This window comes from Pongo abelii, chromosome 21, assembly GCF_028885655.2.
Source record: "Pongo abelii isolate AG06213 chromosome 21, NHGRI_mPonAbe1-v2.0_pri, whole genome shotgun sequence".
NCBI lineage: Eukaryota > Metazoa > Chordata > Mammalia > Primates > Hominidae > Pongo > Pongo abelii.
In genome coordinates, this window is record NC_072006.2 from 42,071,472 (window position 1) to 42,097,754 (window position 26,283).

At 54.3% G+C, this 26,283-nt stretch overlaps 1 protein-coding gene across 1 annotated transcript in view; it reads left to right on the forward strand.

Moving 5' to 3' along the window:
- Window positions 1-1,685: 1,685 nt before the first annotated feature.
- The window catches only part of VSTM2L (V-set and transmembrane domain containing 2 like), a 42,447-nt gene continuing 17,849 nt past the window's right edge, over window positions 1,686-26,283 (forward strand). The window contains exon 1 of the mRNA XM_002830287.3: window positions 1,686-2,030. Coding sequence (XP_002830333.2) covers window positions 1,910-2,030 — 121 coding nt within the window. The 5' untranslated portion in view covers window positions 1,686-1,909. The remainder of the gene's footprint in view (window positions 2,031-26,283) is intronic.

The window sequence follows — 26,283 nt, forward strand, 5'->3', positions numbered from 1 at the left end:
GTCCAGAAGGTTCGGGGGTCGACGCTTGGGACCTGTCCTCGGTACTGAAGGGAGCGCGGGGCTGTGGACGGTGCTGGAACACAGTGCTTGCAAGTGCGGGACATCGTGGAGGAGGTGTCCTTAGTTTGGAAGGAGCTGGATTGTTGCTGGCTACCACGGGCCCCATCCGGTGTGCTGCCTCCCCATAATACTGGAAGGGAGGCGCTAAGACAGAGGGAAGACGGCGAGGGGCTATGTACCTTGGGCTCTAACCTTGTTCTCAAACTTGGGCGCTGTACACAGGGCTGGACGCGGGATCCACCTGTGTTCTGGAGTGGAGAGTGGGCTGTCGGAGGGGTTGACCCTGTTCGACGGGGACGGGGAAGAAAGTCTGAGGGTCTGTCCACGGTGTGAACCCTAGCATCAAAGGGCCAGTTGAGACGCTGTCCGCGGTGCCCAAAGGATGGGACCGGGGGCGGCGGCGGGTTGGGGGGAGGGGGGCTGGCGCTGTCCTCCTCCGTGGTGCTGAAACCGGGAGGACCAGGCTCCGTGAGCAGCGAGGCCTGGGGAAGGGCAAGGGATGAGAGCAGGAGGGACCCCGCCCGGGAGTCAGGGGCCTCGCTCGACTCGCCGTAGGACCTCAGAGAAGCTAATTACCTGATTTCAGGTGCTTCCTTATCTTTTAAATGGGACCACAGGTCCGCCCTGCTGTCTGTCCCATCAGCCCCAGTAACACGGTTTGGGAAGGAATTGGAGGACTTTGTTGGATTCTTGCTCTTGGGAATGGGAATGGTGCCCTATCCCCCTCCCCTGCCACACTCACACACACATACACCCACGCATACGCGCGCGCACACACACACACACACTCATGCACACACACACCATCAAGGCTCATTGGTCTAGGGAAGAAGCCTACAGTCCAGAAGGGGGCGATCCCATCCACCACATAAGGTCCAGTATCTTCAAAAGCCAGGAGCCTCAACAGCTGGCCTGCCCCTCTCCCATTACAAAGACCCGAAAACTGAGTCCCAGAGAGGGGAACACCCACAGTAATAACTACTGAGCTCCTACCACGTAGGCGGCATTATGCTAAGCCCTCTGCATGCACGATTTCGCAAATCCTCACCAGGACCCCCGCAGACAGCTATTACCCCCATTTCTCAGATGAAGACTTCGAGGTTCAGAGAGGGGTAGACACCCGGACGCGATCACACAGCGAGCGGAGGTCGGCGGCAGAGCTATCACCAGGTCCCCTGGGTCTCAGCCCAGGCTCCCACCCTACCTCGCCCTCACCCCTAGCCCCACTGGCCCCCGACCCCGGCCCCGCCCTGCCGGTAAAGTTAGGAGCCTCTGAGCGCGCTGGTCTGGAGGCGGGTGCCCTGGCTTTTCTCCCTCTCCCCGCTGGACGGCATTTCTGTGGCTGAAGCCCGTTGGGTAGTGCTTTGCGGGAACCGCGTCCCTGGGGTGGCTCTCTCCGCCCCATCCCGGCCCCGCCCCCGCAATCGGGCGGGGGAAAGTTGCGGGTACCGCTTTAAAAATCCCAGCCTGGGCAAAACTTTGATGATAAATCAAGCGGCAGATCCCTCCGCCGCCTGCTCCGAGCGGGAGGAGGGAGGGGAGGAGGGAGGGGAGGAGGGAGGCGGGAGGAGGGAGGAGGGTGCGGCGGCGGCGCGGCGTGGCCTTCCGCGGAAGGGAAGAGTCCCGCAGTCGGAGGCGGCCGGCTGGGCGTGCGCTCGCTCCCCGCAGCCGGGGCTGGGCCGGAGCCGGGCGAGGGCTGGGAGCCGGGCCGGGCCTGGGGACAGCGGGCGAGGGGCAGCTGCCGGAGCCGGGCAGCCAGGCGGCTCAGGGCAGGGGACAGCTGGCGCGGGGTCTGCGGTCTCCGGGGCCCCGATGTGAGGCGGCGGCGCCCCCGGCCCGAGCGCGCACCATGGGGGCCCCGCTCGCCGTAGCGCTGGGCGCCCTCCACTACCTGGCACTTTTCCTGCAACTCGGCGGCGCCACGCGGCCCGCCGGCCACGCGCCCTGGGACAACCAGGTCTCCGGCCACGGTGAGTTCGGTCGCCGCCCCCGCGGACTTCCCCACCAAACCCCAACCCGGGCCGCGCCACTCCAACTTGGCCGCCCCGGGGCTCGAACCGGCGCCAGTCGTGGCGGGAATCCCGGGGCGCCTCCTGCCGGCGCGGTGGACCCGCCCTGGCACCCCGGCCCTGCGGAGGAGGGGGCACCCGGGGCGCACCCCCGAACCTCCTCCCCCGACACTCGCGCGGATACGCACGCCTCCTTGGCCACACCAATATGCACAGCCGCGGACACACTCAGAGCCACAGTCGCTGCTTTCTCACACTCACAACTCCTACCCTGCACATCTCCACACACCGCAGGTCCCCCTCGTCACTGCAAGCCTTTACACTTATGCCCACTACACACGCACATCAGGCACTGCGCCGGTGGGCTCACTCTGCCAGCTGGCGCACACGCTTCGCCACAACTCTCGCCTGCCCACCTGCAGACACACTGGTGCGCGCGCGCACACACACACACAGGCACACACATACACACACATGAACACAATTTGCTCACCCACTCCTCTCTGCCCATCTGCCTTTACTCTTCTGGGTTTAACCGCACAGAGGCCCTTGTCCTCTTCCTCTTCACACCCACTCCTATACCACTGGAAAGGTCCTTGGGGGCAGAAGACCCTGTTTCTTGAGAACTGGTCGCCTTGGTCGCCTGGGGCTGCAGCCTCCCTGTTGGGCGGGTGGCATCTGGTGGAAGCCACCTGAGTAGTTGGGGTTGCTGCCTGCAGCCAGAGGCATGGGAGTGGGAGTGGAAGTGGAATGCCGGGTGCTTTTGTCTGCCTCTGGAGATGGGCAGGAAGCCGCTGCCATCCCTCCATAGGGTACTCCCATCCTCATCCTCGGCCCTAGAGGACTGAAATGTGGGAAATCTCAACTCCAGCCGCTGTGGGAGCCGGGGAGCAGACAAGCATTCCCAGCACTGGCTGGCTGAGTGTCAGAAGCTCCTGCTAGCCCCGAAGGAGCCCAAGTTGGCAGCAGAGTTGGACTGTATGAGCCTGGCAGCTGTGGGGGCTCCCCCTGGCCCCTGTGAGCCTGACTCTGGGATGAGGGATGGAGCATAGATGAAACCAAAGGAGACCTTTCTTCCATGTAGCCCTTCACTAGACGGGCTCCCAGCCTTGTGGGGGAGGCTGCAGCCCCAGTGCTGGGCACTGTGGGCCCAGGGCTGCAGGGAGGTTTGCACAAAGGCCAGATAATTGGATGATTTATTCTGACGGGAGTGAGTGGGGTTAAGAGGGGGTAGATAATCAGGGAAGGCTTTTGCTGGGGTATGACACATGAGTGGGATTGCTCCAGTGGAGAGGGGGGCTTTGAAGCCATCCTCAGGGTCTCTGCTTTTTGGGAACCATGACTCCCCGCCCCCTTCTGCCTCACCATGTTTGGTAGTAACTGCTGTGTGCATCATTTACGTACCCTTCATACCCCTCATCTCATCTCTACCGACCTGGCTAGAGCGGTGGTAAATAAGGAAAGGGTTCTTTTGATCCTCAACTTACAGATAGGGAAACCAAGGCTCAGAAAGGTGAAGGAAGTTGCCCAAGGTCACACAGTAAGAGAGTGACTGAGCCAGGACAGGCCCCAGGGTCTGTCGGGCAAAGACAGTGCTTTTTTCCAGGACATTCATCTCCCTGTCAGATTCCCTCTCATTCTAGGGAAACTGGGAATTCCTCCCTCTCCACCCCTCCTCTCCTCGCTCCGCTCAGTTCCTTGGCACAGTTGGAACTTACACTAGGAGGGGTTTCCATGGAAGGCCTTCCCTGAGTTTGCAGTCCCGAGGGGTACAAGGAATGGGACTCTGAGGCTTATGGTCGTTCTGTCCCTAGAGCACCAGACCCCAGGGACTTGGGTGCCACTCTGTTATTCCCAAGGCCCCAAGGTGGCTCCCCCCATAGAAAAGCAGGGTCTGTCTGCCCTTTGTGTGACAGTCTGTACCTGCCCCCTGGTGCCAGGTAAGCTGAGGGGGCACAGCTCTGCCCAACCAGCTGTAATCTCCCCTCTGCACCCTGGAGGGTCAAGCTAAGGCCCAGGGCAGGGGCTAGATGAGAAGGAGGCACCCCTAGTTGCTGAGGAACCTGGCTTCTCTCTTGAACCCCCGTGTGGCTCTGGGCAAGTGAGCCACCCCTCTGGGTCTCCCTATGTCCCTAAAGAAACAAGGAAGCCAGGCTGCTCTGCAGGGGCCGGGCTGCCTTCCCCTGACATTGCTAGGTTCAAAGTCACCAAGTAGTGACTGCCGAGGAGCCCCCACAGCTGCCCCTCTGCCGGGCCAAGCGCCCGCCACCACAGGAAGGGTTTGGAGCCACTCACTTAATCACAAAAAGAAACTGTTATTAATGATAGTGAGACGCGGCGAATAAGTGGGTCATGTCTAATAAGCCATTTGTGTTCAGGAGGAGAATACCAATTTGATAAAAGCTGTGTGTGCTGAAAAAGCTCAGAAATTGCTGTTTAGCAGATTGGGGCCTGATCGTTTCATTATTCCTGGGCTCCGTGTGTCCTCAGCTGATTCAGGAAATGTGGCCCAGTTGGGAAGGTGTCTTTATGTCTGGGGGTGGGGGCTGGGGGCTGGAAGCAGGGGCTCCTGGGGAGGGGCATATTGACCCCAAGCGCTTGGTGGCTGCTCACCCCTCCAGCTCCATCTGAGCCCAGCCCGGCCGCCGGGCTCCTGCCTTCCACCTGCCTGCCCTGGAGCTTGTCACAGGGAAAGCCTGCGGTCAGATGGGTCAGAAAGGACATCTGTTTTGCTTCCCATCTCCCTCCCACCTCCACTCAAGGCATTTGGAAGAGGGCTTTTTTGAGGTGTGAGGAATGAATGGGGAGCATGTATCTCAAGGAGGCATCAGTCACCGGGAGGTGGGGTGGTGATGGTCCATGTCTGCACCTAGTAGGTGCTCAATAAACAGGAGTGATTTTGATTTTTTTCTCATCAGAAAATGTTAACTCATTGCCATGGGCACAGCAGGGATGGGAGGAAAAGGTGCAAGCATTGACGAAATGCCTACTGTGTGCCCCGTGCTGCCAAGCGCTTGCCAGTGTTAACTCACTCAGGCTGACCATTCATGCAAGCCTGGTGTTGGAGATAGGAGAAAACTGAGGCTCGGAGAGGACCAATGACTTACCCAATGGTGCTGAGTCTGTACAGACAGCTGGAAAGCTGTGTTTAGGATGAAGATGCATCTGGCGGCTCTGGGACTGCCTCCTCCAGAACAGCCTTGAGGCAGGCTTGGCCATGGCGTCTTCCTTCGTGTAGCCGTAACCCAAGCTTGCTCCCTTCTAGCTCCTCAGGGAACCAGTAAAGCAGTGGGTTCCACCAAGAGGAACCAGCCACTCAGAAAGGTGGCAAGATCTTGCTAAGGATACCTGTAGGTTAGAAACAGGCAGCTGGACTGGACCCCAGGATCTTTCCAGATCTTGTCCAGGGGAGGGATCCAGAAGGCAGGGTCTTTGTGAAGATCTCTGTAGACCCCTACAGCTTGCAGAGGACCCCTACAGCTTGCAAGAAGCCTCACATGGCAGGGAATTTTTTACAATGCAGATCCCCCAAACCCACCGCCAGAATGGTTATTTGATGGGGCCCTGGAATGTACATTTTATTATTTTTTTTAATTTCTCTTGAGACAAGGTCTTGCTCTATTGACCAGGCTCGAGTGCAGTGGCACAATCTCAGCTTACTGCAACCTCTGCCTCCTGGGTTCAAGCGATCCTTTCACCTCAGCCGCTGAGTAGCTGGGAGTACGGGCGTGCGCTACCACCCTCAGCTAATTTTTAAATTTTTTGTAGAGATGAGATCTTATTATATTGCCTAGGCTGGTCTCGAACTCCTGGGCTCAAGCCATCCTCCCTCCTCAGCCTTCCAAAGTGCTGGGATTACAGGCATGAGCCACCGCATCTGGTGGAATCTGCATTTTAATAAATTCCCCAGAGGATTCTCATGCAGCCTGGGGTTTGGAAGCCACTGCCTAAGTATCTACCCATACCTGATGGGAGATGTAGGGACAAGAAATGTCTGACGCTATGGGCTGGCTTGGTTTGGTTTCACAGGGGAGGGAGAGGTCCAGACGGGGGCAGGTGGATGGTCCCTGAGAGAAGCCCCAAGAAGCCTCACACTGCAGCAGACAACTCCCCTCCCACCCCCACCCTGCCACGCACACACACACCCCTACACACACACACACAGACACAGACACACACACACACACACACACACCCCTAGGCCAGCACCTTCAATTATTCATATACCCCAATGCAGACAAAGATCCTGGCTTGGCCGGGGGCTTTGTCCATTGAGTGATTCACTGTCCTGAGATTCTCTCTGTTGCCAGGAGGGACCAGCAGGGCGCTGGGGGAGGGAGGGGGCACCGGGCCATTTGGCAAGCAGCCTGTGCACTGAAAAATGACTCTGGCTTCCTTGCGTTCCTTACTGAACTGTTGGTATCTCACCATCAATAAGCTAGCTAGTTTGGTTGCTGGAAGATGAAGAAAATTGAGTCCTGTCTTCCGAAGGTTATGATGTTAAAAATGTGTTCGTCTTTGTCTCGGGCGTTGGTGATTATTCTATCAATTACGCCTGTAAACACTCTGCCTTGGGCTGAGGGTTTCCCGGCCTCCTGTGGGGAATTGGCCCTCACAAGCGGTCTTCCCCAAGTCCTTCACACCAATTGGTTTTGACACCTTGCCCATCAGCGGCTCCCGCAGCCTTTTCCCCAAACAAGAGAAGCCGCAGGCGGCCAGCAGGACGCAGGGAATTTGGCTCCTTGCCATGGTGACAGCAAGGATGGTGGGCAAAGTCTCCTGTGGCAAACAAGTGGGCAGGATGAGGGGAGTCGGGTAAGTGACCCCTTCTGATGCACCAGCTGCGGGGGCAGGAGATGGAGCTTTTGGAATGAATCATGGAGGCCCCTTGGAACCATCGTCCCCAAGCCTCTCTCTTACAGATGAGAAGACAGAGATCCAGGGGCAAGGGAGAATTTGCCCAGAATTGCCCTGGAGGGTACTTCTTGGCTTTTGGGATTACCTCATCCAACTCTGTACAAATGGAGAGATTGGCTGGGCGCGGCGGCTCATGCCTGTAATCCCAGCACTTTGGGAGGCTGAGGTGGGTGGATGACTTGAGCCCAGGAGTTTGAGATCAGCCTGGACAACATAGTGAGAACTCATCTCTACTAAAAAATAGCCAGGCATGGGTACACACCTGTAGTCCCAGCTACTCAGTAGGCTGAGGCGGGAGGATCGCGTGAGCCCAGGAGATGGAGGTTGCAGTGAGCTGAGATTGCGCCACTGCACTCCAGCCTGGTTGACAAAATGAGACCCTGCCTCAAAAATAAATAAATAAATAAAAATAAAAACAGAAGAGATAAACATATGGAAGCAAGTGTGTGTTGAGTGCCATGCCAGGGCCTTGAATGGTATCATCTCATTCAATTCTAACAAGAACTCCAGAAGGAAAGACTGTCTCGGGCCCACTGTTTAGATGAAGAAAATGAGACTCGGGGAGGTTAAATGGCTTACCCAAGGTCACACACCTACCAAGTGTCGGAGGCTGGACTTGAACTGAAGAATCTGGCTCCAGGGCTGGAAGTCCAAGGAAAGAGGAGGAAGAGGCCCAGGTCACACAGAGGGGAAGAGCAGGGCTGGGCCTTGAGGCTTGGCTCCAGGGTGGAAGGAGTGCAATGGCCTCCGCATTCCACACCCAGGAGGGCGAGCAGCAGTGGGAACAGAATGCTATCCCAGTGACCCTCCAACTTCCCTCGATTTTCGAAAGCATGGGGAGAGTGTGCAGCGTGAACAGCGGCACAGGTGCCCACGTGAGAGTGTTTGGCCATCACCTTGGACATTGGGGACCAAACCAGCTGCTGATGGGGTTGTGGGAAGACTCTCCTCTCAGTCCTGAAAGGAGTTTGGGGCCTGCTGAGCACACTGGGGTCAGATTCGCTTGTGTCCTGGGACCCAGGACAATGCCCGGCCCAGGGAGGTGGCGGGGAATGAATGAATGGATGACGAGGACGAAGCAGGGGATGAGGTCTGAATTCTTAAAGCTTTGCTCATTCCAAGTCAATGTATTTTTAAGCATTCAAATGATTTTAATTTCATAAGGAATCTATGTTTATAGGGGGAAAAATAAAAAATTGCAGCCCCCTCCTCATCCCTGCTGAGCAGAGCAAGGACATCCTGGAGTGGGCAAGGCTAATGGCACCTTGCAGTGGATTAGCTCAGGCTCTGACCTTGGGGTGTATATGCGATGCTGCGGCCATGAGGATGGGGGAGTCTGAGGGTCGCGCCCTCCTCCCCCGACCCTGATGAGACACTTGCATCAGAAAAAGCAGCAGTGGTCCAGCTGGGGAAGAAATCTTCTCCTCTCCTAGCTGCTGGTCCCGGGGTCCAGAGCCCGCCCAACTGGCTCCCCCTGGTTCCCACTGCTCCAGAGAAGTGAGGTGGGGGTGGGGAGGCAGAGAGGGGCTGCTGCTCCTCCAGGTTCCCTTCTCACAGCCAGGCCTCCCTTCCCTTCCTTGAAGCCATCAGGGAGTCCCTGGGACTCAGCTCCACCTCCCACCCCCAGTTTCAACCCTCTTCAAAACCCCCCAGGGCCCGCAACAAGATTGGGTCCTACCTGAGAGATGATTTTAGGCAGAACCTAGAGAAACCTCTTACATTTGTTAAGCGTTTATTTTAATGTGTACTGAAAAAATATAACCAGCACATCAAAACTGTGATTTCACAGATATGATTGCTTAGGATGAGACTAACGGGGGTATTAAAAAATGGTGGGTTAGTTTATAGAAAAACATTAAGGACATAATAGTGCAGGCGGCGCGTGGGCATGTCCGTGGGGATCCACAGTGCAGACATGACTTGGAGACCCGGGGGCATCCGACGGGCTGCCCGGTCACACTGTGTGCTCCATACTCTTCATACTGGGAGCTACTGGCCTAATGGGGCTGCTGCCATGTTTGGGAAGCTTGGTCATTCATTCATTCTTTTATTCATTCAACAAATATCAGTTGGGCACCTGTCATGTGCCAGGCTGTTTTAGCCACTGGGGACTTATCAGTGAAGAAGACAGCTAAGGTTCTTGCTCTCTTAGAGTTCTCAGTCTAGTGGGGGAGACAGAAAACTGAACCCATAAAGAATATATAAGTATAGAGCTGGGCGCGGTGGCTCACGCCTGTAATCCCAATGACTCAGGAGGCTGGGGCCGGAGGGTCACTGGAACCCAGGAGATTGAGTCCAGCCTGGACAACATAGTGGACCCTATCTCTAAAACAAAAAAATACAGAATTAGCCAGGTGTCGTGGCTCATGCCTGTGGTCCCAGCTACTTGGGAGGCTGGGGTGGGAAGATCACCTGAGCCCAAGAGTTCAAGGCTGCAGTGAGCTGTGATTGCACCACTGCACTCCAGCCTGGGTGACAGAGTGAGACCCTGTCTCCTAAAAAAAAAAAGAAGAAGAAGAATATATACGTATTGTGATAAGATTTAAGAAGCTGGGGCCGGGCGCAGTGGCTCACACCTGTAATCCCAGCACTTAGGGAGGCCAAGGCGGGTGGATCACAAGGTCAGGAGTTCAAGACCACCCTGGCCAAGTTGGTGAAACACCATCTCTACTAAAAATACAAAAATTAGCCGGGCATGGTGGCAGGCGCCTGTAATCCCAGCTACTCGGGAGGCTGAGGCAGAGAATTGCTTGAATCCGGGAGGCGGAGATTGCAGTGAGCCTAGTGAGACTCCGTCTCAAAAAAAAAAAAAAAAAAGAGGCTGGGATGATATTAAACACAGAAACACAGAGAAGGACACTCACCTGTGGGGCAGTGAGCGTACCCAGTAGTGAGCTTCCTGTCACAGGAGGTGTGCAAACTGAGCCCTACCCGTTATTAGCTGGGGATATTAGTGAGGAGATTTCTGCCTTATTTCCCAAAGGAGCAAAGACTGTTGAAGTAGGCAGAGCAGCCAGAACACAGTGGGTGGCTAATAAAGATCTGTCACACAGCAATTTAGTGATGGTGCTGGCACAAGGGCCCAGGTGGGTGGAGCTCCCAACGCCGAGGATGCCCTGGCCCTACCCAGGGGTCATGGCAGGGATGGAGCCTTCTCTGTCCCGTGTTGAGGCATGGGGACAGTGGCTCCTCGGTGACTTCACTTTAGCTCTTAAAGTGCCAGGATGGGGAGAGGGGCTGGGGGAATGCTGCTTTTTGTCTGCCATACTCCCTCTCCCCCACCCTGTGCCTGCCTTGCTGGGTGACATGGCATGTCCCTGCCCCTCTCTGGGCCTCAGTTTCCTCACTGAACAACGGTGAGTTTGCTTGAGCTCCAAGCCTGTAGAATTCTTCCATCTGTATACGTAGAAACCACATCTTTTGTGCTGCAGCCAGCATGTATGTGCATGTGTGTGTGTGTGTGCATGTGTGTATGTGTGCAGGCAAGGATGGAGCTGATGGGAGTGGTAGGATTCCATCAGCACCTTAACTCTCAGTGGCCTGCAGTCATCTGCGGACCAAACAGCAGCCAGCATTCATCAAGCACTCTGTGTTTCCATCACTTCCCCTGCCTCCTCTCGTTTACTCCTCACCATGCTAGGAGGCGGGCACTCCCATTTTACAGAGGAGGACACTGAGGGGCGTGGTGCGACTTGCCTGAGGACACACGGATGCTGAACAGCAAAGCCGGGCTTGAGCCCAGCTTGTGGGACAGCAGAGCCAGAGTTCGTAGCCCGCGCATCTGTCTGCTCCCGGCTGCCAAGCTGCGTGTGTGGGCAGGTGCTTTGTTCCGGAGCAGCGCTCCTGGCTTGGTCAGATTCTCACAGGGGTCAGCGATGCCAAAATGCTGAGAATGGCCTGTTCTGGCTACAAGCACATGGCTCCAAAAGTCTAGGCTCCGCGTCTGAGTCCAGCACTGTTAGTGGGAAGCAGTGGGGCCCTGGGGGCATGTGTGGGACCCTGTGTGTTCCTGCCTGGGGGTTCTAGTGGATGGAGCGGTGTTTCTGTCTGACTGTGTAGGTGGGGGCTGTGTCTGGGGGGTGACTGTGTGTGGTTGAAGGGGCAGTGCAGGCTGAGAGGGAGCCTGGGGGCGGGTCAGGGCTGGGCTGGTGCCCTCTGCCCTGTGCCTGTTTGCCTCAATACCAGCCTTCCCTGCCACCTGCACACTGGTGCCCTTGGAAGTGAGGCTATGGGAGCATCTAGAAGGTTAGAGCAGGAGTCAGAGCCAGGAGAGGGGGCCTTTCTCCAGCGAGCTACCAGCGAGCGGGGCAGCAGTGCCCACCTGTGCCTGGGAAGTGCCCTCCACCGGCCCCTCACTCTCTGGATCTCTCTCTCTCCTTGCCCTACTGCTCTCTGGGTCTCTCTCGTTCTCTCTCCCCCCCTCTCTCTCTGGGTCTCTCTCTCTCTCTCTCCCCCCCTCTCTCTCTGGGTCTCTCTCTTTCTCTCTCCCCCTCTCTCTCTCTGGGTCTCTCTGATCTTTCTCTACCTCTTTTCCTCTCTATCTCTGTCTTTCAGTCTCTTTCCTCTTTCTTTGTTCCTTTGTGTCTGTTGGATCCATCTTCCCCTCTCTTACCACCCCCACCCGTTCCTTCCTTTCTCTCCGGTACGCACACAGCTCTCTTCGATGACATCTCAGGATTACACATACATATATTCCGTATATCATGGTGACACCCAAACAGAGCAGGCACTCAGTAAACGTCAGGTGAATGAATGAGTGACCAAATGGCGAAGCTGGAGGGGACACTGACGCTTGTCTACACTGGTGGTTCCTAATTTTTTTGGAAGTCACACTCCTCTTGAGAAGCTTATGGAAACTATGGATTGTTTACTCAAAAAAATGCCACAGAGTTTTGCCCACAAGCTTCAAAGGGTTTTCTGAGGCCCCCAAAGCCTGTCTCTGGCCCCAGGCAGAAGCAGCCTTCGTTTCACAGGTGAGGAAACTGAGGCCCAGAGAGCGGTCAGGGCTGGCCTTGGGACATGGGACAAGTCTGTGGCAGGGACGGGCTTGGATCCTGGAGTCCTTTCTCTCTCCCTGCAGCCCTCTCATGCGAGCTGGGTGGGAACAAACTTCATTCACTTTTCCTAAGTCCTTGGTAAGCATACTCAGAGAGTGGGGTCAGGAAGAGATAATGGGGGACTCTTCAGGAGCCCAGGGAACAGTGCATAGGCAGGTGGGCCAAGAGAGGGAGGTCTCTAGAGGGAGGTCACTGTGTCCTAGTGCAGTCAGGGGAGACTTCCTGGGGGAGGCAGGCTCCTTCTGGGCCTGTATCCAGGGACTGCTGGGGCTGAGAGGGGACTCCAGAGGCCAGAGTGGAGCTGCACCTGGCTGCCTGGGTCTGGCAGAGGCTTCATGTGGAGAACCGTGTGCATGTATTTAGAAAAGCAGGCTGCAGCTGGAACCTCCAAGAATCGGCTCTGGAGTTTGGTCTTATCCCCTGGAGAAGGGGGCAGCCCTGGAAGCCTTCTGAGTGGGGAGGGCACACAGCCAGGTTGGCGTTGGGGTGGATTGGCCGTGGTGAGTGGAGATGGGGAGCCGAAGCAGGACTTGGGGCTGGATGGGGGTGTGCACGGACAGGAGAGGCTACTCCCGGGAAGGTGCTGAGTTTGGTGTGAGCCTTGCTGAGTTTATGGTTCATGGGATGCTGGGGCTGGCCGGTATCCAGGGAGGGTGGGAACGTGGGCTCAGAAAAAGAGGGAATTGTGTGTGTGTGCGTGTGTGTATGTGTGTGGTGTGTGAATATGTGTATGTGTGGTGTGTGTGCACGTATGTGTATGTGTATATTGTGTGGTGTGCATGTATATGTCTATGTGTGTGTATATCTGTGTATGTGTGGTGTCTGTGTGTCTGTGTGAGTGTGTGGGTATGTGCATCTGTGTGTATGTGTGTGTGGGGTGTGGGTGTGTGTATGTGTGTGTGTGGGGGGTGTTTATGTATGTGTGTGGGTGTATGTGTGGGTGTGGGTATGTATGTGTGGGGGGAGTGTGTGTATATGTATGTGTGTGTATGTATGTATATGTGTATGTGTGTGTATGTGTATGTGGGTGTATCTGTGTATGTGTGTATATGTGTGTAGGGGGTGTGGGTGTGTGTACGTGTGTGGGGGGAGTATTTGGGTGTGTATGTGTGTGTATGTGGTGTGTATATGTGGGGGGAGTGGGTATGTGTGCGTATGTGTATGTGTGTGTATGTGTGCGTATGTGTATGTATGTGTGTGCATGTCTGTGGGTGTGTATGTCTGTATATGTGTGTATATGTATGTGTGTATATGTGTATATGTGTGTATTGTGTGTATGTGTATGTGTGTGTGTATTGTGTGTATGTGTATGTGTGTATTTTGTGTGTGTATTGTGTGTATGCGTGTGCATTTGTGTGTGTGTACACTGGCCTCCTTTCTAGTCCTTGCACACACCCAGCTCCTTCCAGACTTTTTGTCTCCTTGGCTGTTCCCTCTGCCCCTCGTGCTCTCTTCCCGTCTCCCCGGCTCCTGGCTCCCCTGTGCTCCACGGACCCCTTAGAGAAGCCAGAAGCACATGACCTGTCAGAGCCGCATCGCACGGCCTGCAGCAGGCATCGGGCTCCCATTCAACACGCCCACCTTGCAGAGGGGAAAACTGAGGCTTAGAGAGGCGTGGTGAGCTGGGGCCCCACACCTAGTTCAAAGCAAGGGTGCAGAGCCCAACCCTATTTTCCCCCAGCCCGGCATTTTAAGGGTGTCTCTTGGGATGGGGGTGGGGTCTTGACTGACCCCTCCTTCCTCAGAGCCCCCAGGCTGGGGCGCGAGGTGGGGAAGGCGGAGAGCTGACGGCGGGGTGTCTGTTTTGCTTTGTGAGGTTTTAAAAAAATCATTTCCGGCGTTGAAGGCGGCGGCAATTAGGGCCTGCTCGCTGGGGAGCTGTTTGCCGCCTGTCATCGGTCCGGGAAAGGGTCCCTAATGGAGGCCCGGCGGCCAGAGCGCAGGGGAGTGGAAATTGTGCTCAAAACAAAGCTTCACTAATGGTTTCCCGGCAGGCAGCGGAGGAGAGGGAGGGGCGGGCGGACAGCGGCTGAGGGCCCCTGGGACAGGGCCCAGATCCACCAGCTCCTCTCTTCGTGGCCCTCAGACACCCTCCAGCTAGTGCGGGAAGCCCCAGGCCCCACCCGCGCTGCTGCCTTCTTGCTCTGTGCTCTTGGCCTGTGAAATTCCCTCCCAGGCTCTGGGAACACTAAGTGCCAAGGTCCTGGGGTGGGGCCCAACCCCTTCAGCCATGAATTCTCTGGTTCTAGAATAGCCCTAGGGTTTAATAAGTCCAACGGACCCGGAGCCTTGAAGAAGGAGGAGCTAGAGCCAGACTACGTGGGGAGGTGACAGGAGAGCAGCCTGATCCTGTCCGGGAGCCCACTGTGTGCCTGCGTGATCTCACTGCAGCATCGCCCACAGTACCCATTTTTACACATGAGGAAACCGGGCTAGACGCTCAGAGATTCACCTAACTTGAGGAGGTGCAGTTGGGGTTGAAATCCAGGTCAGCCTGACTGCAGAGCCCACATATTTACTGCTGCATCCTTGAATTTCGCAGACACGATTGGGCAGGGGTGGCAGGGGCTGGGGCTGGGGCATGTGCTAGGTCCTGGGTGGGGGGGGGTCAGGTTTGACCGAGGCCAGGTTCTGATCAGGGTGGGGCCACCACCACCCTACCCACTGGGCACCCTCAGAACCTCTGTTCTGGAACATCCCAAGTGCCTGCCTCCATCTGTCCCTGTCCGTTGGTCTCTGCCTCCCCTTTTGCCCCGTCCTTCATGTCCCTGGCCCTCCTGCCTCCACCCTCAGCGCCCCCTACAGCCCTCACTCTTGTTTCTCCTCCGTGGCTCTGAGGCTGCTCCTTTCTGGCGTTCTGGAGCAACTCCATCCCTGTGGTTGATGCAGCCGCCTTTGCTTCCCCCACTTCTTCCCTTTCAGCCCCTCCTGGCAGCAGGGGATGGCTATGCGCCTCGGCTTTGGGGTGTGACACTGAGGCTCAAATCCTGCCCCGCTCCAGCCTCTCTGAGCCTCGTTATGCATTAGTGCAATGGGCTCACCCCACTAGCTTTGCAGGATGTACTGGGGAGGATGAAAATAAATGGTATCGGTAGAGACGCTGGGACGCCTGTGTGCCTGCTCCCGGCTCCTGGCTCCCTGCCCCGGCCCCTGCCCTATCTCTGGCTCCCTGAACACTCCCACGCTTGCCTCTCTCCCTCCCACCTGCTCTCACTCCTTGTGGCCCAGACATGTGGGAAGAGGAGGCGGGAATTCCACTGGGGAAACCTGCTCAACTCCCACAATCCTGCAAGTGCCAGAATACTTTAGTACTCCTTAAATCTCCCTAGCTTTGTAATTCCACTGCTGTCTACCTCAATATGCGCTGGTGGCCTTGGGAGGCGCCCTGCTTCCAGCTTGCCGGCTCCAGCACTTCCTGCCCAGCTATGTCGGGGTGTCTGGCAGGGAACCTGGGCAAGTCCCCACCCAGTCCGTGCCTCAGTTTCCCCATCTGTAAGAAGAGGACAATGATAGTGGCCACTTCCCAGGTTGTTTTGGGGATTAGGTAAGATATTTTACTGTATTAAAGAAACACCTCTATGAAAAGTAATGAATTACTGATATGTGCAACAATGGTAGATGAACCTCAAAAACTCTATGCTAAATGAAGGAAGCCAGTCACAAAAGACCACATATTATATGATGCAGATGATATGAAATATCCAGAATAGGCAAATGTGAGAATGCAGATTTGAGGTTGCCAGGGGTTAGGGGAGAGCGGGGAGTGAGGAGTTTCCTTCTGGGGGGAATACAGCATTTTGGGACTAGTTGCATCACATTGTGAATGCACTAAATGCTACTCAATTGTCCACTTTAAAGTGGTTAATTTTGGCCAGGCGCGGTGGCTCACACCTGTAATCCCAGCACTTCGGGAGGCCAAGATGGGCGGATCACGAGGTCAGGAATTCAAGACCAGCCTGGCTAACGTAGTGAAACCTTGTCTCTACTAAAAATACAAAAAAATTAGTCAGGCGTGGTGGCGGCTGCCTGTAATCCCAGCTTCTTGGGAGGCTGAGGCAAGGAGAATTGCTTGAACCTGGGAGGCAGAGGTTGCAGTGAGCAAAGATCATGCCACTGCACTCCAACCTGGGTGACGGTGTGAGACTCTGTCTCAAAAAAGAAAGAAAAAAAGAAAAAAAAAGTTAGCTATTTAAATTTTTACTAGGCAGGGCAGCCTCTCCTCCATCGGCCAGAGACAGGCAAGGACCCACCTGGGTGAATGTGCTTGTGTCTAAGGCTCAGCAAGGAGTGGGTTCCACCAGGGAACAGCGGTTGTTGTGGACCTACTGGGTGCTACACACTGAAACAGGCTCTTCACTTGCATTTGTGCATTTAATCCTCAAAATAAGCCTGTAATCAATGACACAGTGGGAAACCAGAGCTCAGAGTAGTGAAGCAGCTTGCACAATGCCACCCAGCATGTCAGGGAGAGCTGTGGCTTGCATCCTCACCATAAATCCTGGGCTCCCCCTCGCCCTAGCGCCCAACCGTCCTCCTGGCCCCTTCCCGTGTTAGCCACCACACCAGCACTTCCTGTGGGCAGAGCACAGTCTGAGCTCTGCGGAGCCTGGGGTTGCAGAGAAAAAGGAGGCTTTGCACTGGATGGGACAAGAGGCCCTTGACGGCGTGCGGCCCATGCAGGAGAGTAAACAGCTCTCACCAGGGGCAACATTTCTTTGATGTCTCCTATTTCATTCAAAATTTATAACTTCTATATTCTATCCCATAATATATTCATGTTTGTTTTAATACAAAAATAACGTTCTTGTCCCATGTTTCTGGAGTGAAGTCAATGCCTCAGGAAGTTGCTTTCCTGGTTTGAGCGGCACAGACCATAAAGGGGTCATCCATTCATTTATTTGTTCATTCATTCTCCAAGTATGCAATTCAGGTATCCTCATTCCTTAAGTGGGTGTTAGTTCTCACTATGGGCAAGGATGCTGTCCCGAGAGCCACACTGGAAGAATCAGCAGGATTGGGATAGGGAAGTGGCAGGGAAGCTTTCCAGGTATGTGGCCCAGCAGGAGCAAGGCTTGGAGGTGGGAACTAGTGATGGGTTGTGAGATTGGGCCATGGCCATCGGAAGCCAGGGCTGGTGCTGGGTGCCCGCCGGTGTCCACACTTGAGCAGGACCTGCGTCCCAAGCCCCTTGTAATTAAGAAGAAAGTCTCTGCTGGTGCTTCTCCGACTTTAACACCTAACCCTCGCCAGTCTCCCTTGTTAATGAGAAAAAAACGGAGATTGAGGCTCATAGCCTTCAGCAGGCAAGCTTCTTTGGCTAGAATTTACGAATGCTGTTTGGTTTTCATAGCGTTTATTTTTACAGTTACCCTCTATTTATGGCAAGTGATGCTGATTTTTCATTTATGGCGGTAATAAAAGTCTTCTTTTAACCTGAATTTATTTAAGTAAAAAGGGAAAGATGCTTTGAAAATAAATATTAAGTAAATAATGGTGCATGTGGTACAGGGACCCTGTGGAAATGGTGATGGTGGCTAAAAGGCTGGGCTTGGGAGACCCCTCTCTGGTATGCCCTTTTCTGTTCTGAGTCCCCCCTGACTGTGCAAGCCTCAGTCAGCCTTCAGGTCCAAGCATGTCCCCTTCTCCTGGTAACCTCCCCTGACTCTCCAGGCAGACACGAGCCTATCTTTCCCCCAGTATCTTCTAGAACCTGCACCTCCTTCCATAGCTGCAACATACAGTTTGCCCTGCATAACCCTGGGCGGCACTATGATTCATGGCCATATGAACAGTGCACATTCTGAACAACTACATGGCAGTCCAGGTTCAATCCCAGCCATTGTTCCTATAGCAGTTTCTGGCATGTGAGTCTCTCCTGGGGACTGCAGGCTCCCTGAGGGCAGGGGCCTGATCTGTGGCATCCTGGGAAGCCTGGCACAGGGCCTGGCTTAGGGTAGGGGGTCCATCAGAGCTGATCTCTTCCATTCCTTTTGAGGGAGGACTTAAGCTCCTACTGCACGCCGAGGCAGACACCTCCCACCAAGGCATGCTGCAGTTCCCTAAGCTTTCTTACAAAATGCCTTCTTCTTGGCTTCTTAGGAAGAAAGCCCATCTGTGTTTGTTTGCCTGTTCCAAGGTGAAACAACCTTCATCAACTCACACCTCCATTCCTCCTGCCGCAGGCACCTGTCAGGGGCCAAGGGCTGCCCAGAAGGAAACAGAGAACCTTCGGGTTCCTCCCTGGGGAGGAGAGGGCCCTGGACACAGCCAGGCTTCCCTCTTTCTGGAGGGCTTTTCCATCCTATCTATCTGGGTTTTCCTCTTATGAGGGTTTTATGTCTCCTGATTTTAGAAGCCAGCTGAGATTTACAGGTGGTTGGGCTGGGACCTCATTAAATCCTCCCTCTCCAGCCCTTTCCCCGGGAGAGCTCTTATTCTGCTTCCCAGCTGGGAGGCAAGGTGGCCACAGGCCTTCCTGAACCTGGAGCACACACACCCTTGTGGCCTTGCCACCCAGCTGAGCTGGGCATAGAGCAGGCTTCCTGGAAATGGCCCCAGAGAATCACACTTTTTCTAGCTGAAAAGGATGGGGCTTAGATAAGATTTAGGCTTCAGTGGGGGGAATTTTGCAGCCAGCTTGAAGTCAGGCTGAACTCTAACTTGTCCCTTGATGCTGTATGATCTCAGGCACCGACTCTCCCTCTCTGAGCCTTGGCACTCCCTCTGTGAAATGGGGCTGATAATAGTACCATCTCATCAAGTCTGAGAGGATGAAAGGGGTCCTGTGTACAGTGTCTGGCATAGAGGAGGGGCTTCCTTCCTTCAACCCCAGGGCAGAGGACTGGCTCCAATGGCCCTCAGGTTCTCTGAGCTTTGGTTTTCTCACGCTGCTGGAAAAGGGCCAGGTGTGGAAGTGGGCAGTGGCTGCAGAGGCTGTGGATGCCCCTTACTCTGTCTTCATCACTGCAACAATGGAGCCAGCAGAAACAGGGAAGTGTTTGAATTCTAGAGTCCCAAGGTCTGGGTTCTAATCCCAGCTCCTGCTCCTGACTTGCAGTGTGACCTTGTGACACATGTCCCTGAGCCTCAGTTTCCCTGCCTGTAATAAAGGGACAATGATCCCTGCCCAGCAGGATCACTGTGAGCATCATATGGGATCAGGCACATCACCTTCCTGTTGCATCGTGGGCTCCAATCAGAAAGATGATGCCACGGGGTTGCTGGGCTGGCCCGTAGCCAACAAGGGTTGGGGAGCTACTGGCAAAGCAGCCACCCCTCCTGGCACTGTCAGCCTTTATTTATTGCCCTGTTTCATTCTTTGTTGCGTTTCACAAGATGACTTTATGGGCCATCTCAGGGGAGCCTTCAGCCTGCCGGTCAGTCTGGCTGGGTGGCCCCTCAGCTGGGCCAGGTGGGCCAGGTGGGCCAGGCTGGCCTTGGGCAGCCAGTGGCCACAAGGACCAGGAGGAGAGGGACAGTGGGGAGGGGGCCGGCCTGCCAAGCCTCACTTAGGACCTCCCTGCTTGTGCATGTCCATAGTGTCCACATGTCTGTCCCTATCCCTGCTCCTGTGGGCACAGTCCCCCCAAAAAACTCCAATCTGGCACATAGTAGGTACCCAATAACTGTTGAGTGAATGAATGAACTGGATGAATGGATGAATGATTTCTATGCCTCTTGGTTTTTTCCTTAGAACTTCAATCCTCTGGGCTTTTGTCTGACCTTCCTTTCTCACTTGGTTGATTGACTGATTGATTGATTCATTCATTCATTCACTCATGTGTTTAGCACACGCCTAGCCACCTCCTGTGTGCCTGATCTGGGCTGGGCAATGCAGGGTCCCTGACTGGGAGAGCTCTCAGCTTGCAGGAGACCCAGGCACCTCAGCATCTGTCATATAACACTCCAGGGCAGGGAGAGGCAGCCTCAGAGATCTCTGGGGGCACCAAGTAGGGCTTCCACCCTAGCCTGAGGAGGGAGGGCACCTTCAGGCAGAGGATTACCTGTGAGTCAGGATTCCCAGACAGTGTACAGGCTGTGTCCTTAGGGGAACACATGTAAGTGGCCGGGAGGGGCTGCATTTGGGGTCTGGGCAGAACCAGAGCCTGCAGACTTTGGATGCCGAGCCTGGGAGCCTGATCTTGACCCTGAGGGCTGGTAGTTTCCCAACGAGGCCCAAGTACGGGAGCTTCCTGAAGGCCCCAGGCAGCCCGAAGTAGGGAAAATGGGATCCTTCCCCGGCCTGCCACCAGAGCTGCTACAGCAGAGTGTTCCCTGAGCATCTACTATGTGCGTGGCATTGCTCTAGCTGCCGGGACATGGCAGTGAACAGACTAGAATCTCCTACCTTTAACTAGAATCTCCATCTTCAATTCTAATTGGAGTACAGATGATACACAGAAATAAAATGAGCAAACATATAATAGGTGAGTGATGAGTGGTAAGGAGAAATATGAGGTAGAGAAAAGGGAACCAAGAGAGGGTCGGGGAGCAGGAAGGGCCTCACTGAGGAGGTGACGTTGGAGCCGAGGTTTGAAGGAGTTGAAGACACGGGGAGGGACATTCTGGGAACAAGTCCAGGGGATTTTTGTTTTCTTTCTCTCTCTCTTTCTTTCTTTCTTTCTTTTTTTTGAGACTGAGTCTCGCTCTGTCGCCCAGGCTGGAGTGCAGTGGTGTGATCATAGCTCACTGCAGCCTTGAACTCCTGAGCCCCAGCGATCCTCCCGCTCTAGGAGATTTTTATTGTAAATCCACTGCTGCAGTGAGCCCAGGGAAGCCAGTAGAGGCTTTAACAAAATTCTGGTAAAATATACATAACATAAAGTTTCCCATTTTCCCCATTTGTAAGTATATGGTTCAGCCGCATCAAGAACTTTCAGGCTGCTGTGCGGCCATCACCACCATCTAGTCCAGAAACCGTTCATCATCTGAAACAAAATCTGTGCCTGTTCAATAGCAACTCCCTTCCCCTGCCCCCAGCCCCTGGCAACCCCCATTCTGCTTTCTGTCTCTGTGAGTTTGAATCACACCATATTTGTCTTTCTGTGACTGGCCTGTTTCACTCAGCATCATGTCCTCAAGGTTCATCTATTTGCCACGTGTGTCAGAATTTCCCTCCTTTTTAAGGCTGGTACTACTCCATTGCACGGATGGACTAGATTTGGTTTCTCCATTCATCACTGGAGGTTTCTGAGTAGGGAGCATCGCAGTGTGGTCTAGTGAGAGGTGGGGCCGGGCTGAGGGGTGACCAAGGGGTCAGTGGGGCCACGTTGGTTCTCACTGTACCTCCCTCTAGCCTCAGCTCTGCCTTGGTTTTCCTGAACAGAGCTGCCCCTGCCACCAGTCCCCAAGGGGAGTCCTGCTTTCACTCTGATGGGTGTGCTGAGGACCAATCTCTGCAGGCATCCTGGAGGAGGCAGCCTCCCACCAGAGATTTGAAGGTTGAAAGGGCAGGGAGGGATGTGCAGAGGGAGACAGGAGATTCAGGGCTAGACCAGAGGGTCTGGGTTAGAGGCCTCCATCTGGGCTCAGAGATGGAGGGAGCTGGGGGCTGCCTGTGCTGGATGAGCCCCTGTGGCTTGCATGAGTCCCACTGGCTCCCAGGGGCCATGGGAGCACCCGAGGAAATGAGCACAGAGAGGAGCTAGAGGACCGGTGGGTGAGGAGCTGCAGGGCCCACGCGTGAGTAAAATATAGATGCGCCCAGTGCATAATCTGATGAGGCAACAAGGAAGCATCTTTAGCCATCTTTCTGGAGATGATAGGGTGTTTGAGCTAGGAGGTGAGAGAAAGGAGTGCTGTTTATTGAGCACCTACTATGTGCCAGGCGTGAGGCACATGTTGTCTTGTGTAATCCTCTCTTCAACCCTCTCATTCTCCCCTTTTTCCAGATAAAGGAACTGAGGCTCTGAGAAGCAAAGTGGTTTGCCCAGGTCACACAGCTAGGGAGTAGGGGAAATAGAGTTTGAACCCAGGCCTGAAGGCAAAGCTCTAAGCGGTTCATGCTGAACCAGGGCCTGGGAGGTTAAGGAGGTCAGGGCGCTGGTCTCAAAGGGCAGGCCAGGGTCCTCTAGGTCATCTCCTGCCTTTCCCAGTAGCCAAACCCAGTGACTCTTGTCCAGAGCCACAGAGCCATTTCCTGCAGCTGATGCACCGATAATCAGGCCTGGGGTTAATTAATACATCGCACCCCCAATTAAAAGCAGAAAGAAAGAGGATGTTGCATTCAGTCAAGTCCCATTCTCCTTCTCCTGCAGAATCCTAATTTGTGGACACCGGTTTTAATTGTCTTCCCAGCGAGCCCAGCCCAGCTCAGGCCCTGAGGCTGGAGAAGACAATTGCATCTTTCTCAAAAATCTGTAACTATACCAGCCTCCCTGGGGACTGGCTGCGAGGAGTTACCTGAGCAGGGAGGGTGGCTCAGGGGCAGGGTAAGTCAAAGAGGAGAGATGGATTCTATGTCACAGACTCAGCAGTGATGCTCACATGGGGCTTAGGGTCTCGGTAGCTGGAGGGAAAGAGTATGGGTAGGGGGCTGGGTTACAGGCTTCCACTTAGAGCCCTCTAGAACTGGGTTCAGTTTCACCATTTACTCAGTCTGTGGCCTTGGGCAAGTCACTGACCCTCTCTGAGCTTCAGCCTCCCTGTCTGAAAATGGGGATAATAATGATCACACCCACTCTATAGCATCATGGTGGGAACACGAGAAAATGTATGTAAAGAGCTTGCACCTGGGTGTGGTGGCTCACGCCTGTAATTCCAGTGCTTTGGGAGGCTGAGGCAGAAGGATTGCTTGAGTCCAGGAGTCTGAAACAAGCCTGGGCAACATAGCGAGACCCTGTCTCTACAAAAATTTTAAAAATTAGCTTGTTGTAGTGGCATGCACCTGTAGTCCCAGCTACTTGGGAGGCAGAAGCAGGAGGATCACTTGAGCCCAGGAGTCCATGGCTGCAATGAGCTGTGTTCGGCTCACTGCCATGTTCGTGCCACTGCACACCAGCCTGGGTGACAGAGTGAGACCCTGTCTCAAAAAATAAATAAACAAGGCCAGGCGCGGTGGCTCATGCCTGAAATCCCAGCACTTTGGGAGGCCGAGGTGGGCGGATCACCTGAGGTCAGGAGTTTGAGACCAGCCTGGCCAACATGGTGAAACTCTATCTCTACTAAAAATACCAATAATTAGCTGGGCGTGGTGACGTGTGCCTATAATCCCAGCTACTCAAGAGGCTGAGGCAGGAGAATCGCTTGAACCTGGGAAGCAGAAGTTGCAGTGAGCCGAGATCGCACCACTGCACTCTGGCCTGGGCAACAAGAGTGAGACTCCGTCTCAAAAACAAAACAAAACAAAATAATAAATAAATAAACAAAACAAAGAACTTGGCACAGTGCCTGGCACAAAACAAGTAGTCTTTATTTCGTAGAGATTATCATTACATCATTATAATCAGCAGCAGCAGCAGCAGCATCAAAATACACATCAATCACCTTCCGGTTTCTGGTGCTGGTGCAGTATCCTCACTCACAGAGTTAGGAGAGGGAAGAAGACCCTGTTGCTGATTGAGCTGCCTGCTTTCAGTGGGAGTGAGAGGAACTGAGCTCCCCATCTCTGGAGGTGTGCAAGTGGGATGCGGAAGTGTGGAGCCTAGTGGCTGAATTTTACCTGATAACTCAGACCAAATCCTGGTAGGGGCTGGCAGACCCATGGATCTTGGTCACAACTGCCAGTCAGACCAATGTTTAAAATCCATCTCTGTGTGAATCTTGGGCAAGTCATTTTACTTTTCTGAGCCTCAATTTCCTCATCTGTCAAGTGGGAGTGGGCGAGAGTGTTAGAGACAATGTCTGCATGGTGTTGGGCACACAATAGAGGCTCAAGAAAGGAAATGGATTTTTTTTTTAAACAAAGCTTTCTTTCCTGCCTCCCTACCTTTGCTCACAGGGTTCCCACTTCCTGACACTTTCAGGCCTGCCTCTGCTTGTCAATATCCATCCATCCTTCAAGGCCCCTCCTCCCCCATGTGGAAGTGACCCTTCCCCTTCCCAGTGCCCAAGGCTCTGCCCTTAGGACATCTATCACTTTCCCCTTCTGATGACCTGAGCTGGTGGGGCTCTCAGGACCATCAGGACTAACCCGAATTGTACAGAGGAGCAAACAGAGGCTCAGAGAGGGGAGAGAGTCTCTGGAGGTCACACAGCAAGTCTGTTGGCACAAACAGGCTCCGTCCTCCATCCTTGGCTCCCAGTCCAATGCTCCTGGCACTTACCTACGTCCACAGCGTGCTTCTCCCTCTGGGGCAGCTTGGGGTGGAGGTTGGGACAGGCCTTGGTGCTGCTGACTGTGAACAGGGAGGCCCAGATTTGTCGTCAGATGCCCAGAGCCTTGAGTTTCCCACTTGTCCTGTGGACACACTGCCTCCTTCACTACTGAGGTCAGAGTCAAAAGGTCCCCGAGGTTGCCTCCCCTAACCCACGCCCCGTAGGCAGCTCCTGGCCAGCTCTGGGGATCAGAGAAGCCCTGGGACCACAGCCCCACTATGCAGTGGGAGAGCTGGTGGCCGTACCCACAGCTAACTCGCTTGGCTCCCATGAGGCCTTGAACCTGCTTCTCTCCCTGTCCTCCCACCTGAAGCCCCTCCCTGCTCCTGGCTCTACTACCTAGCCCACTGGGGCTAAGGCGAGGGCAACACCTCCTCCGGGAAGCCTTCCCCGATTGCCTCCAGCTGGGTGAAATGCCTCTGCTGTGCCTGCCCAGGCCTTTGCACTCAGAATGAAACAGACTCCCCACCCTGCCCCACAGGACTCTGCAAGGTTGGCCATTTGAGACTGAGCCTTTTTTTTTTTTTTTTTTGAGATGGAGTTTCGCTCTTGTTGCCCAGGCTAGAGTGCAATGGCGCAATCTCAGCTCACTGCAATCTCCGCCTCCCAGATTCAAGCAATTCTCCTGCCTCAGCCTAACAAGTAGCTGAGATTACAGGCGCCTGCCACCACACCTGGCTAATTTTTGTATTTTTAGTAGAGACGAGGTTTCACCATGTTGGTCAGGCTGGTCTTGAACTCCTGACCTCAAGTGATCCTCCTGCCTCTGCCTCCCAAAGTGCTGGGATTGCAGGCATCTGTCACTGTGCCTGCCGCGGGACTGAGCCTTTTAAAGAAATATTTAGGGCCGGGCACGGTGGTTTACGCCTGTAATCCCAGCACTATAATCCCAGCTACTTGGGAGGCTGAGGCAGGAGAATCACTTGAACCCGGGAGGCAGAGGTTGCAGTGAGCCAAGATTGTGCCAGCACTCTAGCCTGGCGAAAGAGAGAGACTCCATCTAAAAAACGAAAGAAATAAGAGAAATATTTAGGTTGGTGCAAAAGTAATTGCGGTTTTGGCCATTACTTTTCATGGCAAAACTGCAATTACTTTTGCACTAACCTATAGCTCTACCAGCACAAGGCATTTGGTTGCTCTGGGAAGAGCATGGACTTGGGCGTCACAGAGGGCTGGTTTCAAATCCAGACTCTACTATGTGGCCATGGAAGGGTTACTCCCTGGCACTGGGCTTGGCTGCCTGGTCTGAGCCATGCGGACATGTGATGGGGGGACCTGAAGCTGGCAGAGCTCACCACCTGCTAAGTTGTCAAACACATGTGGCCACTGAGCCCTGGGAATGTCAGGACTGAAAGGTGCCATGAACATGTAAAATGCACTCCAGTTTTCCATGACTTAACACAAAAAAGAGTGGAACATGTCTCATTAGTAATTTTTCTTTTCTTTTTTTTTTTTTTTCCAAGACGGAGTCTTGCTGTTGCCCAGGCTGGAGTGCAGTGATACCATCTTGGCACACTGCAGCCTCCTCCTCCGGGGTTCAAGTGGCTCTCCTGCCTTAGCCTCCCAAGTAGCTGGGACTACAGGCACGTGCCATCACACCCAGCTAATTTTTGTATTTTTAGTAGAGACGGGGTTTTGCCATATTGGCCAGGCTGGTCTCGAACTCCTGACCTTAGGTGATCTGCCCCCCTCGGCCCTCCAAAGTGCTAGGATTACAGGCATGAGCCACCGTGCCCAGCCTCATTAATAATTTTCATTACATGTTCAAATAATTTTTTGATATCTTGGCTTAAATAAAATACATTATTAAAATTAATTAATTTCACGTTGTTTTTTTTTTTACTTTTCTTTCATGTGAATCCCAGGAGATGGAATATTCCATGTGCGCCTTGCAGTGTGGCTTGCATTCTGTTTCTGTTGGACAG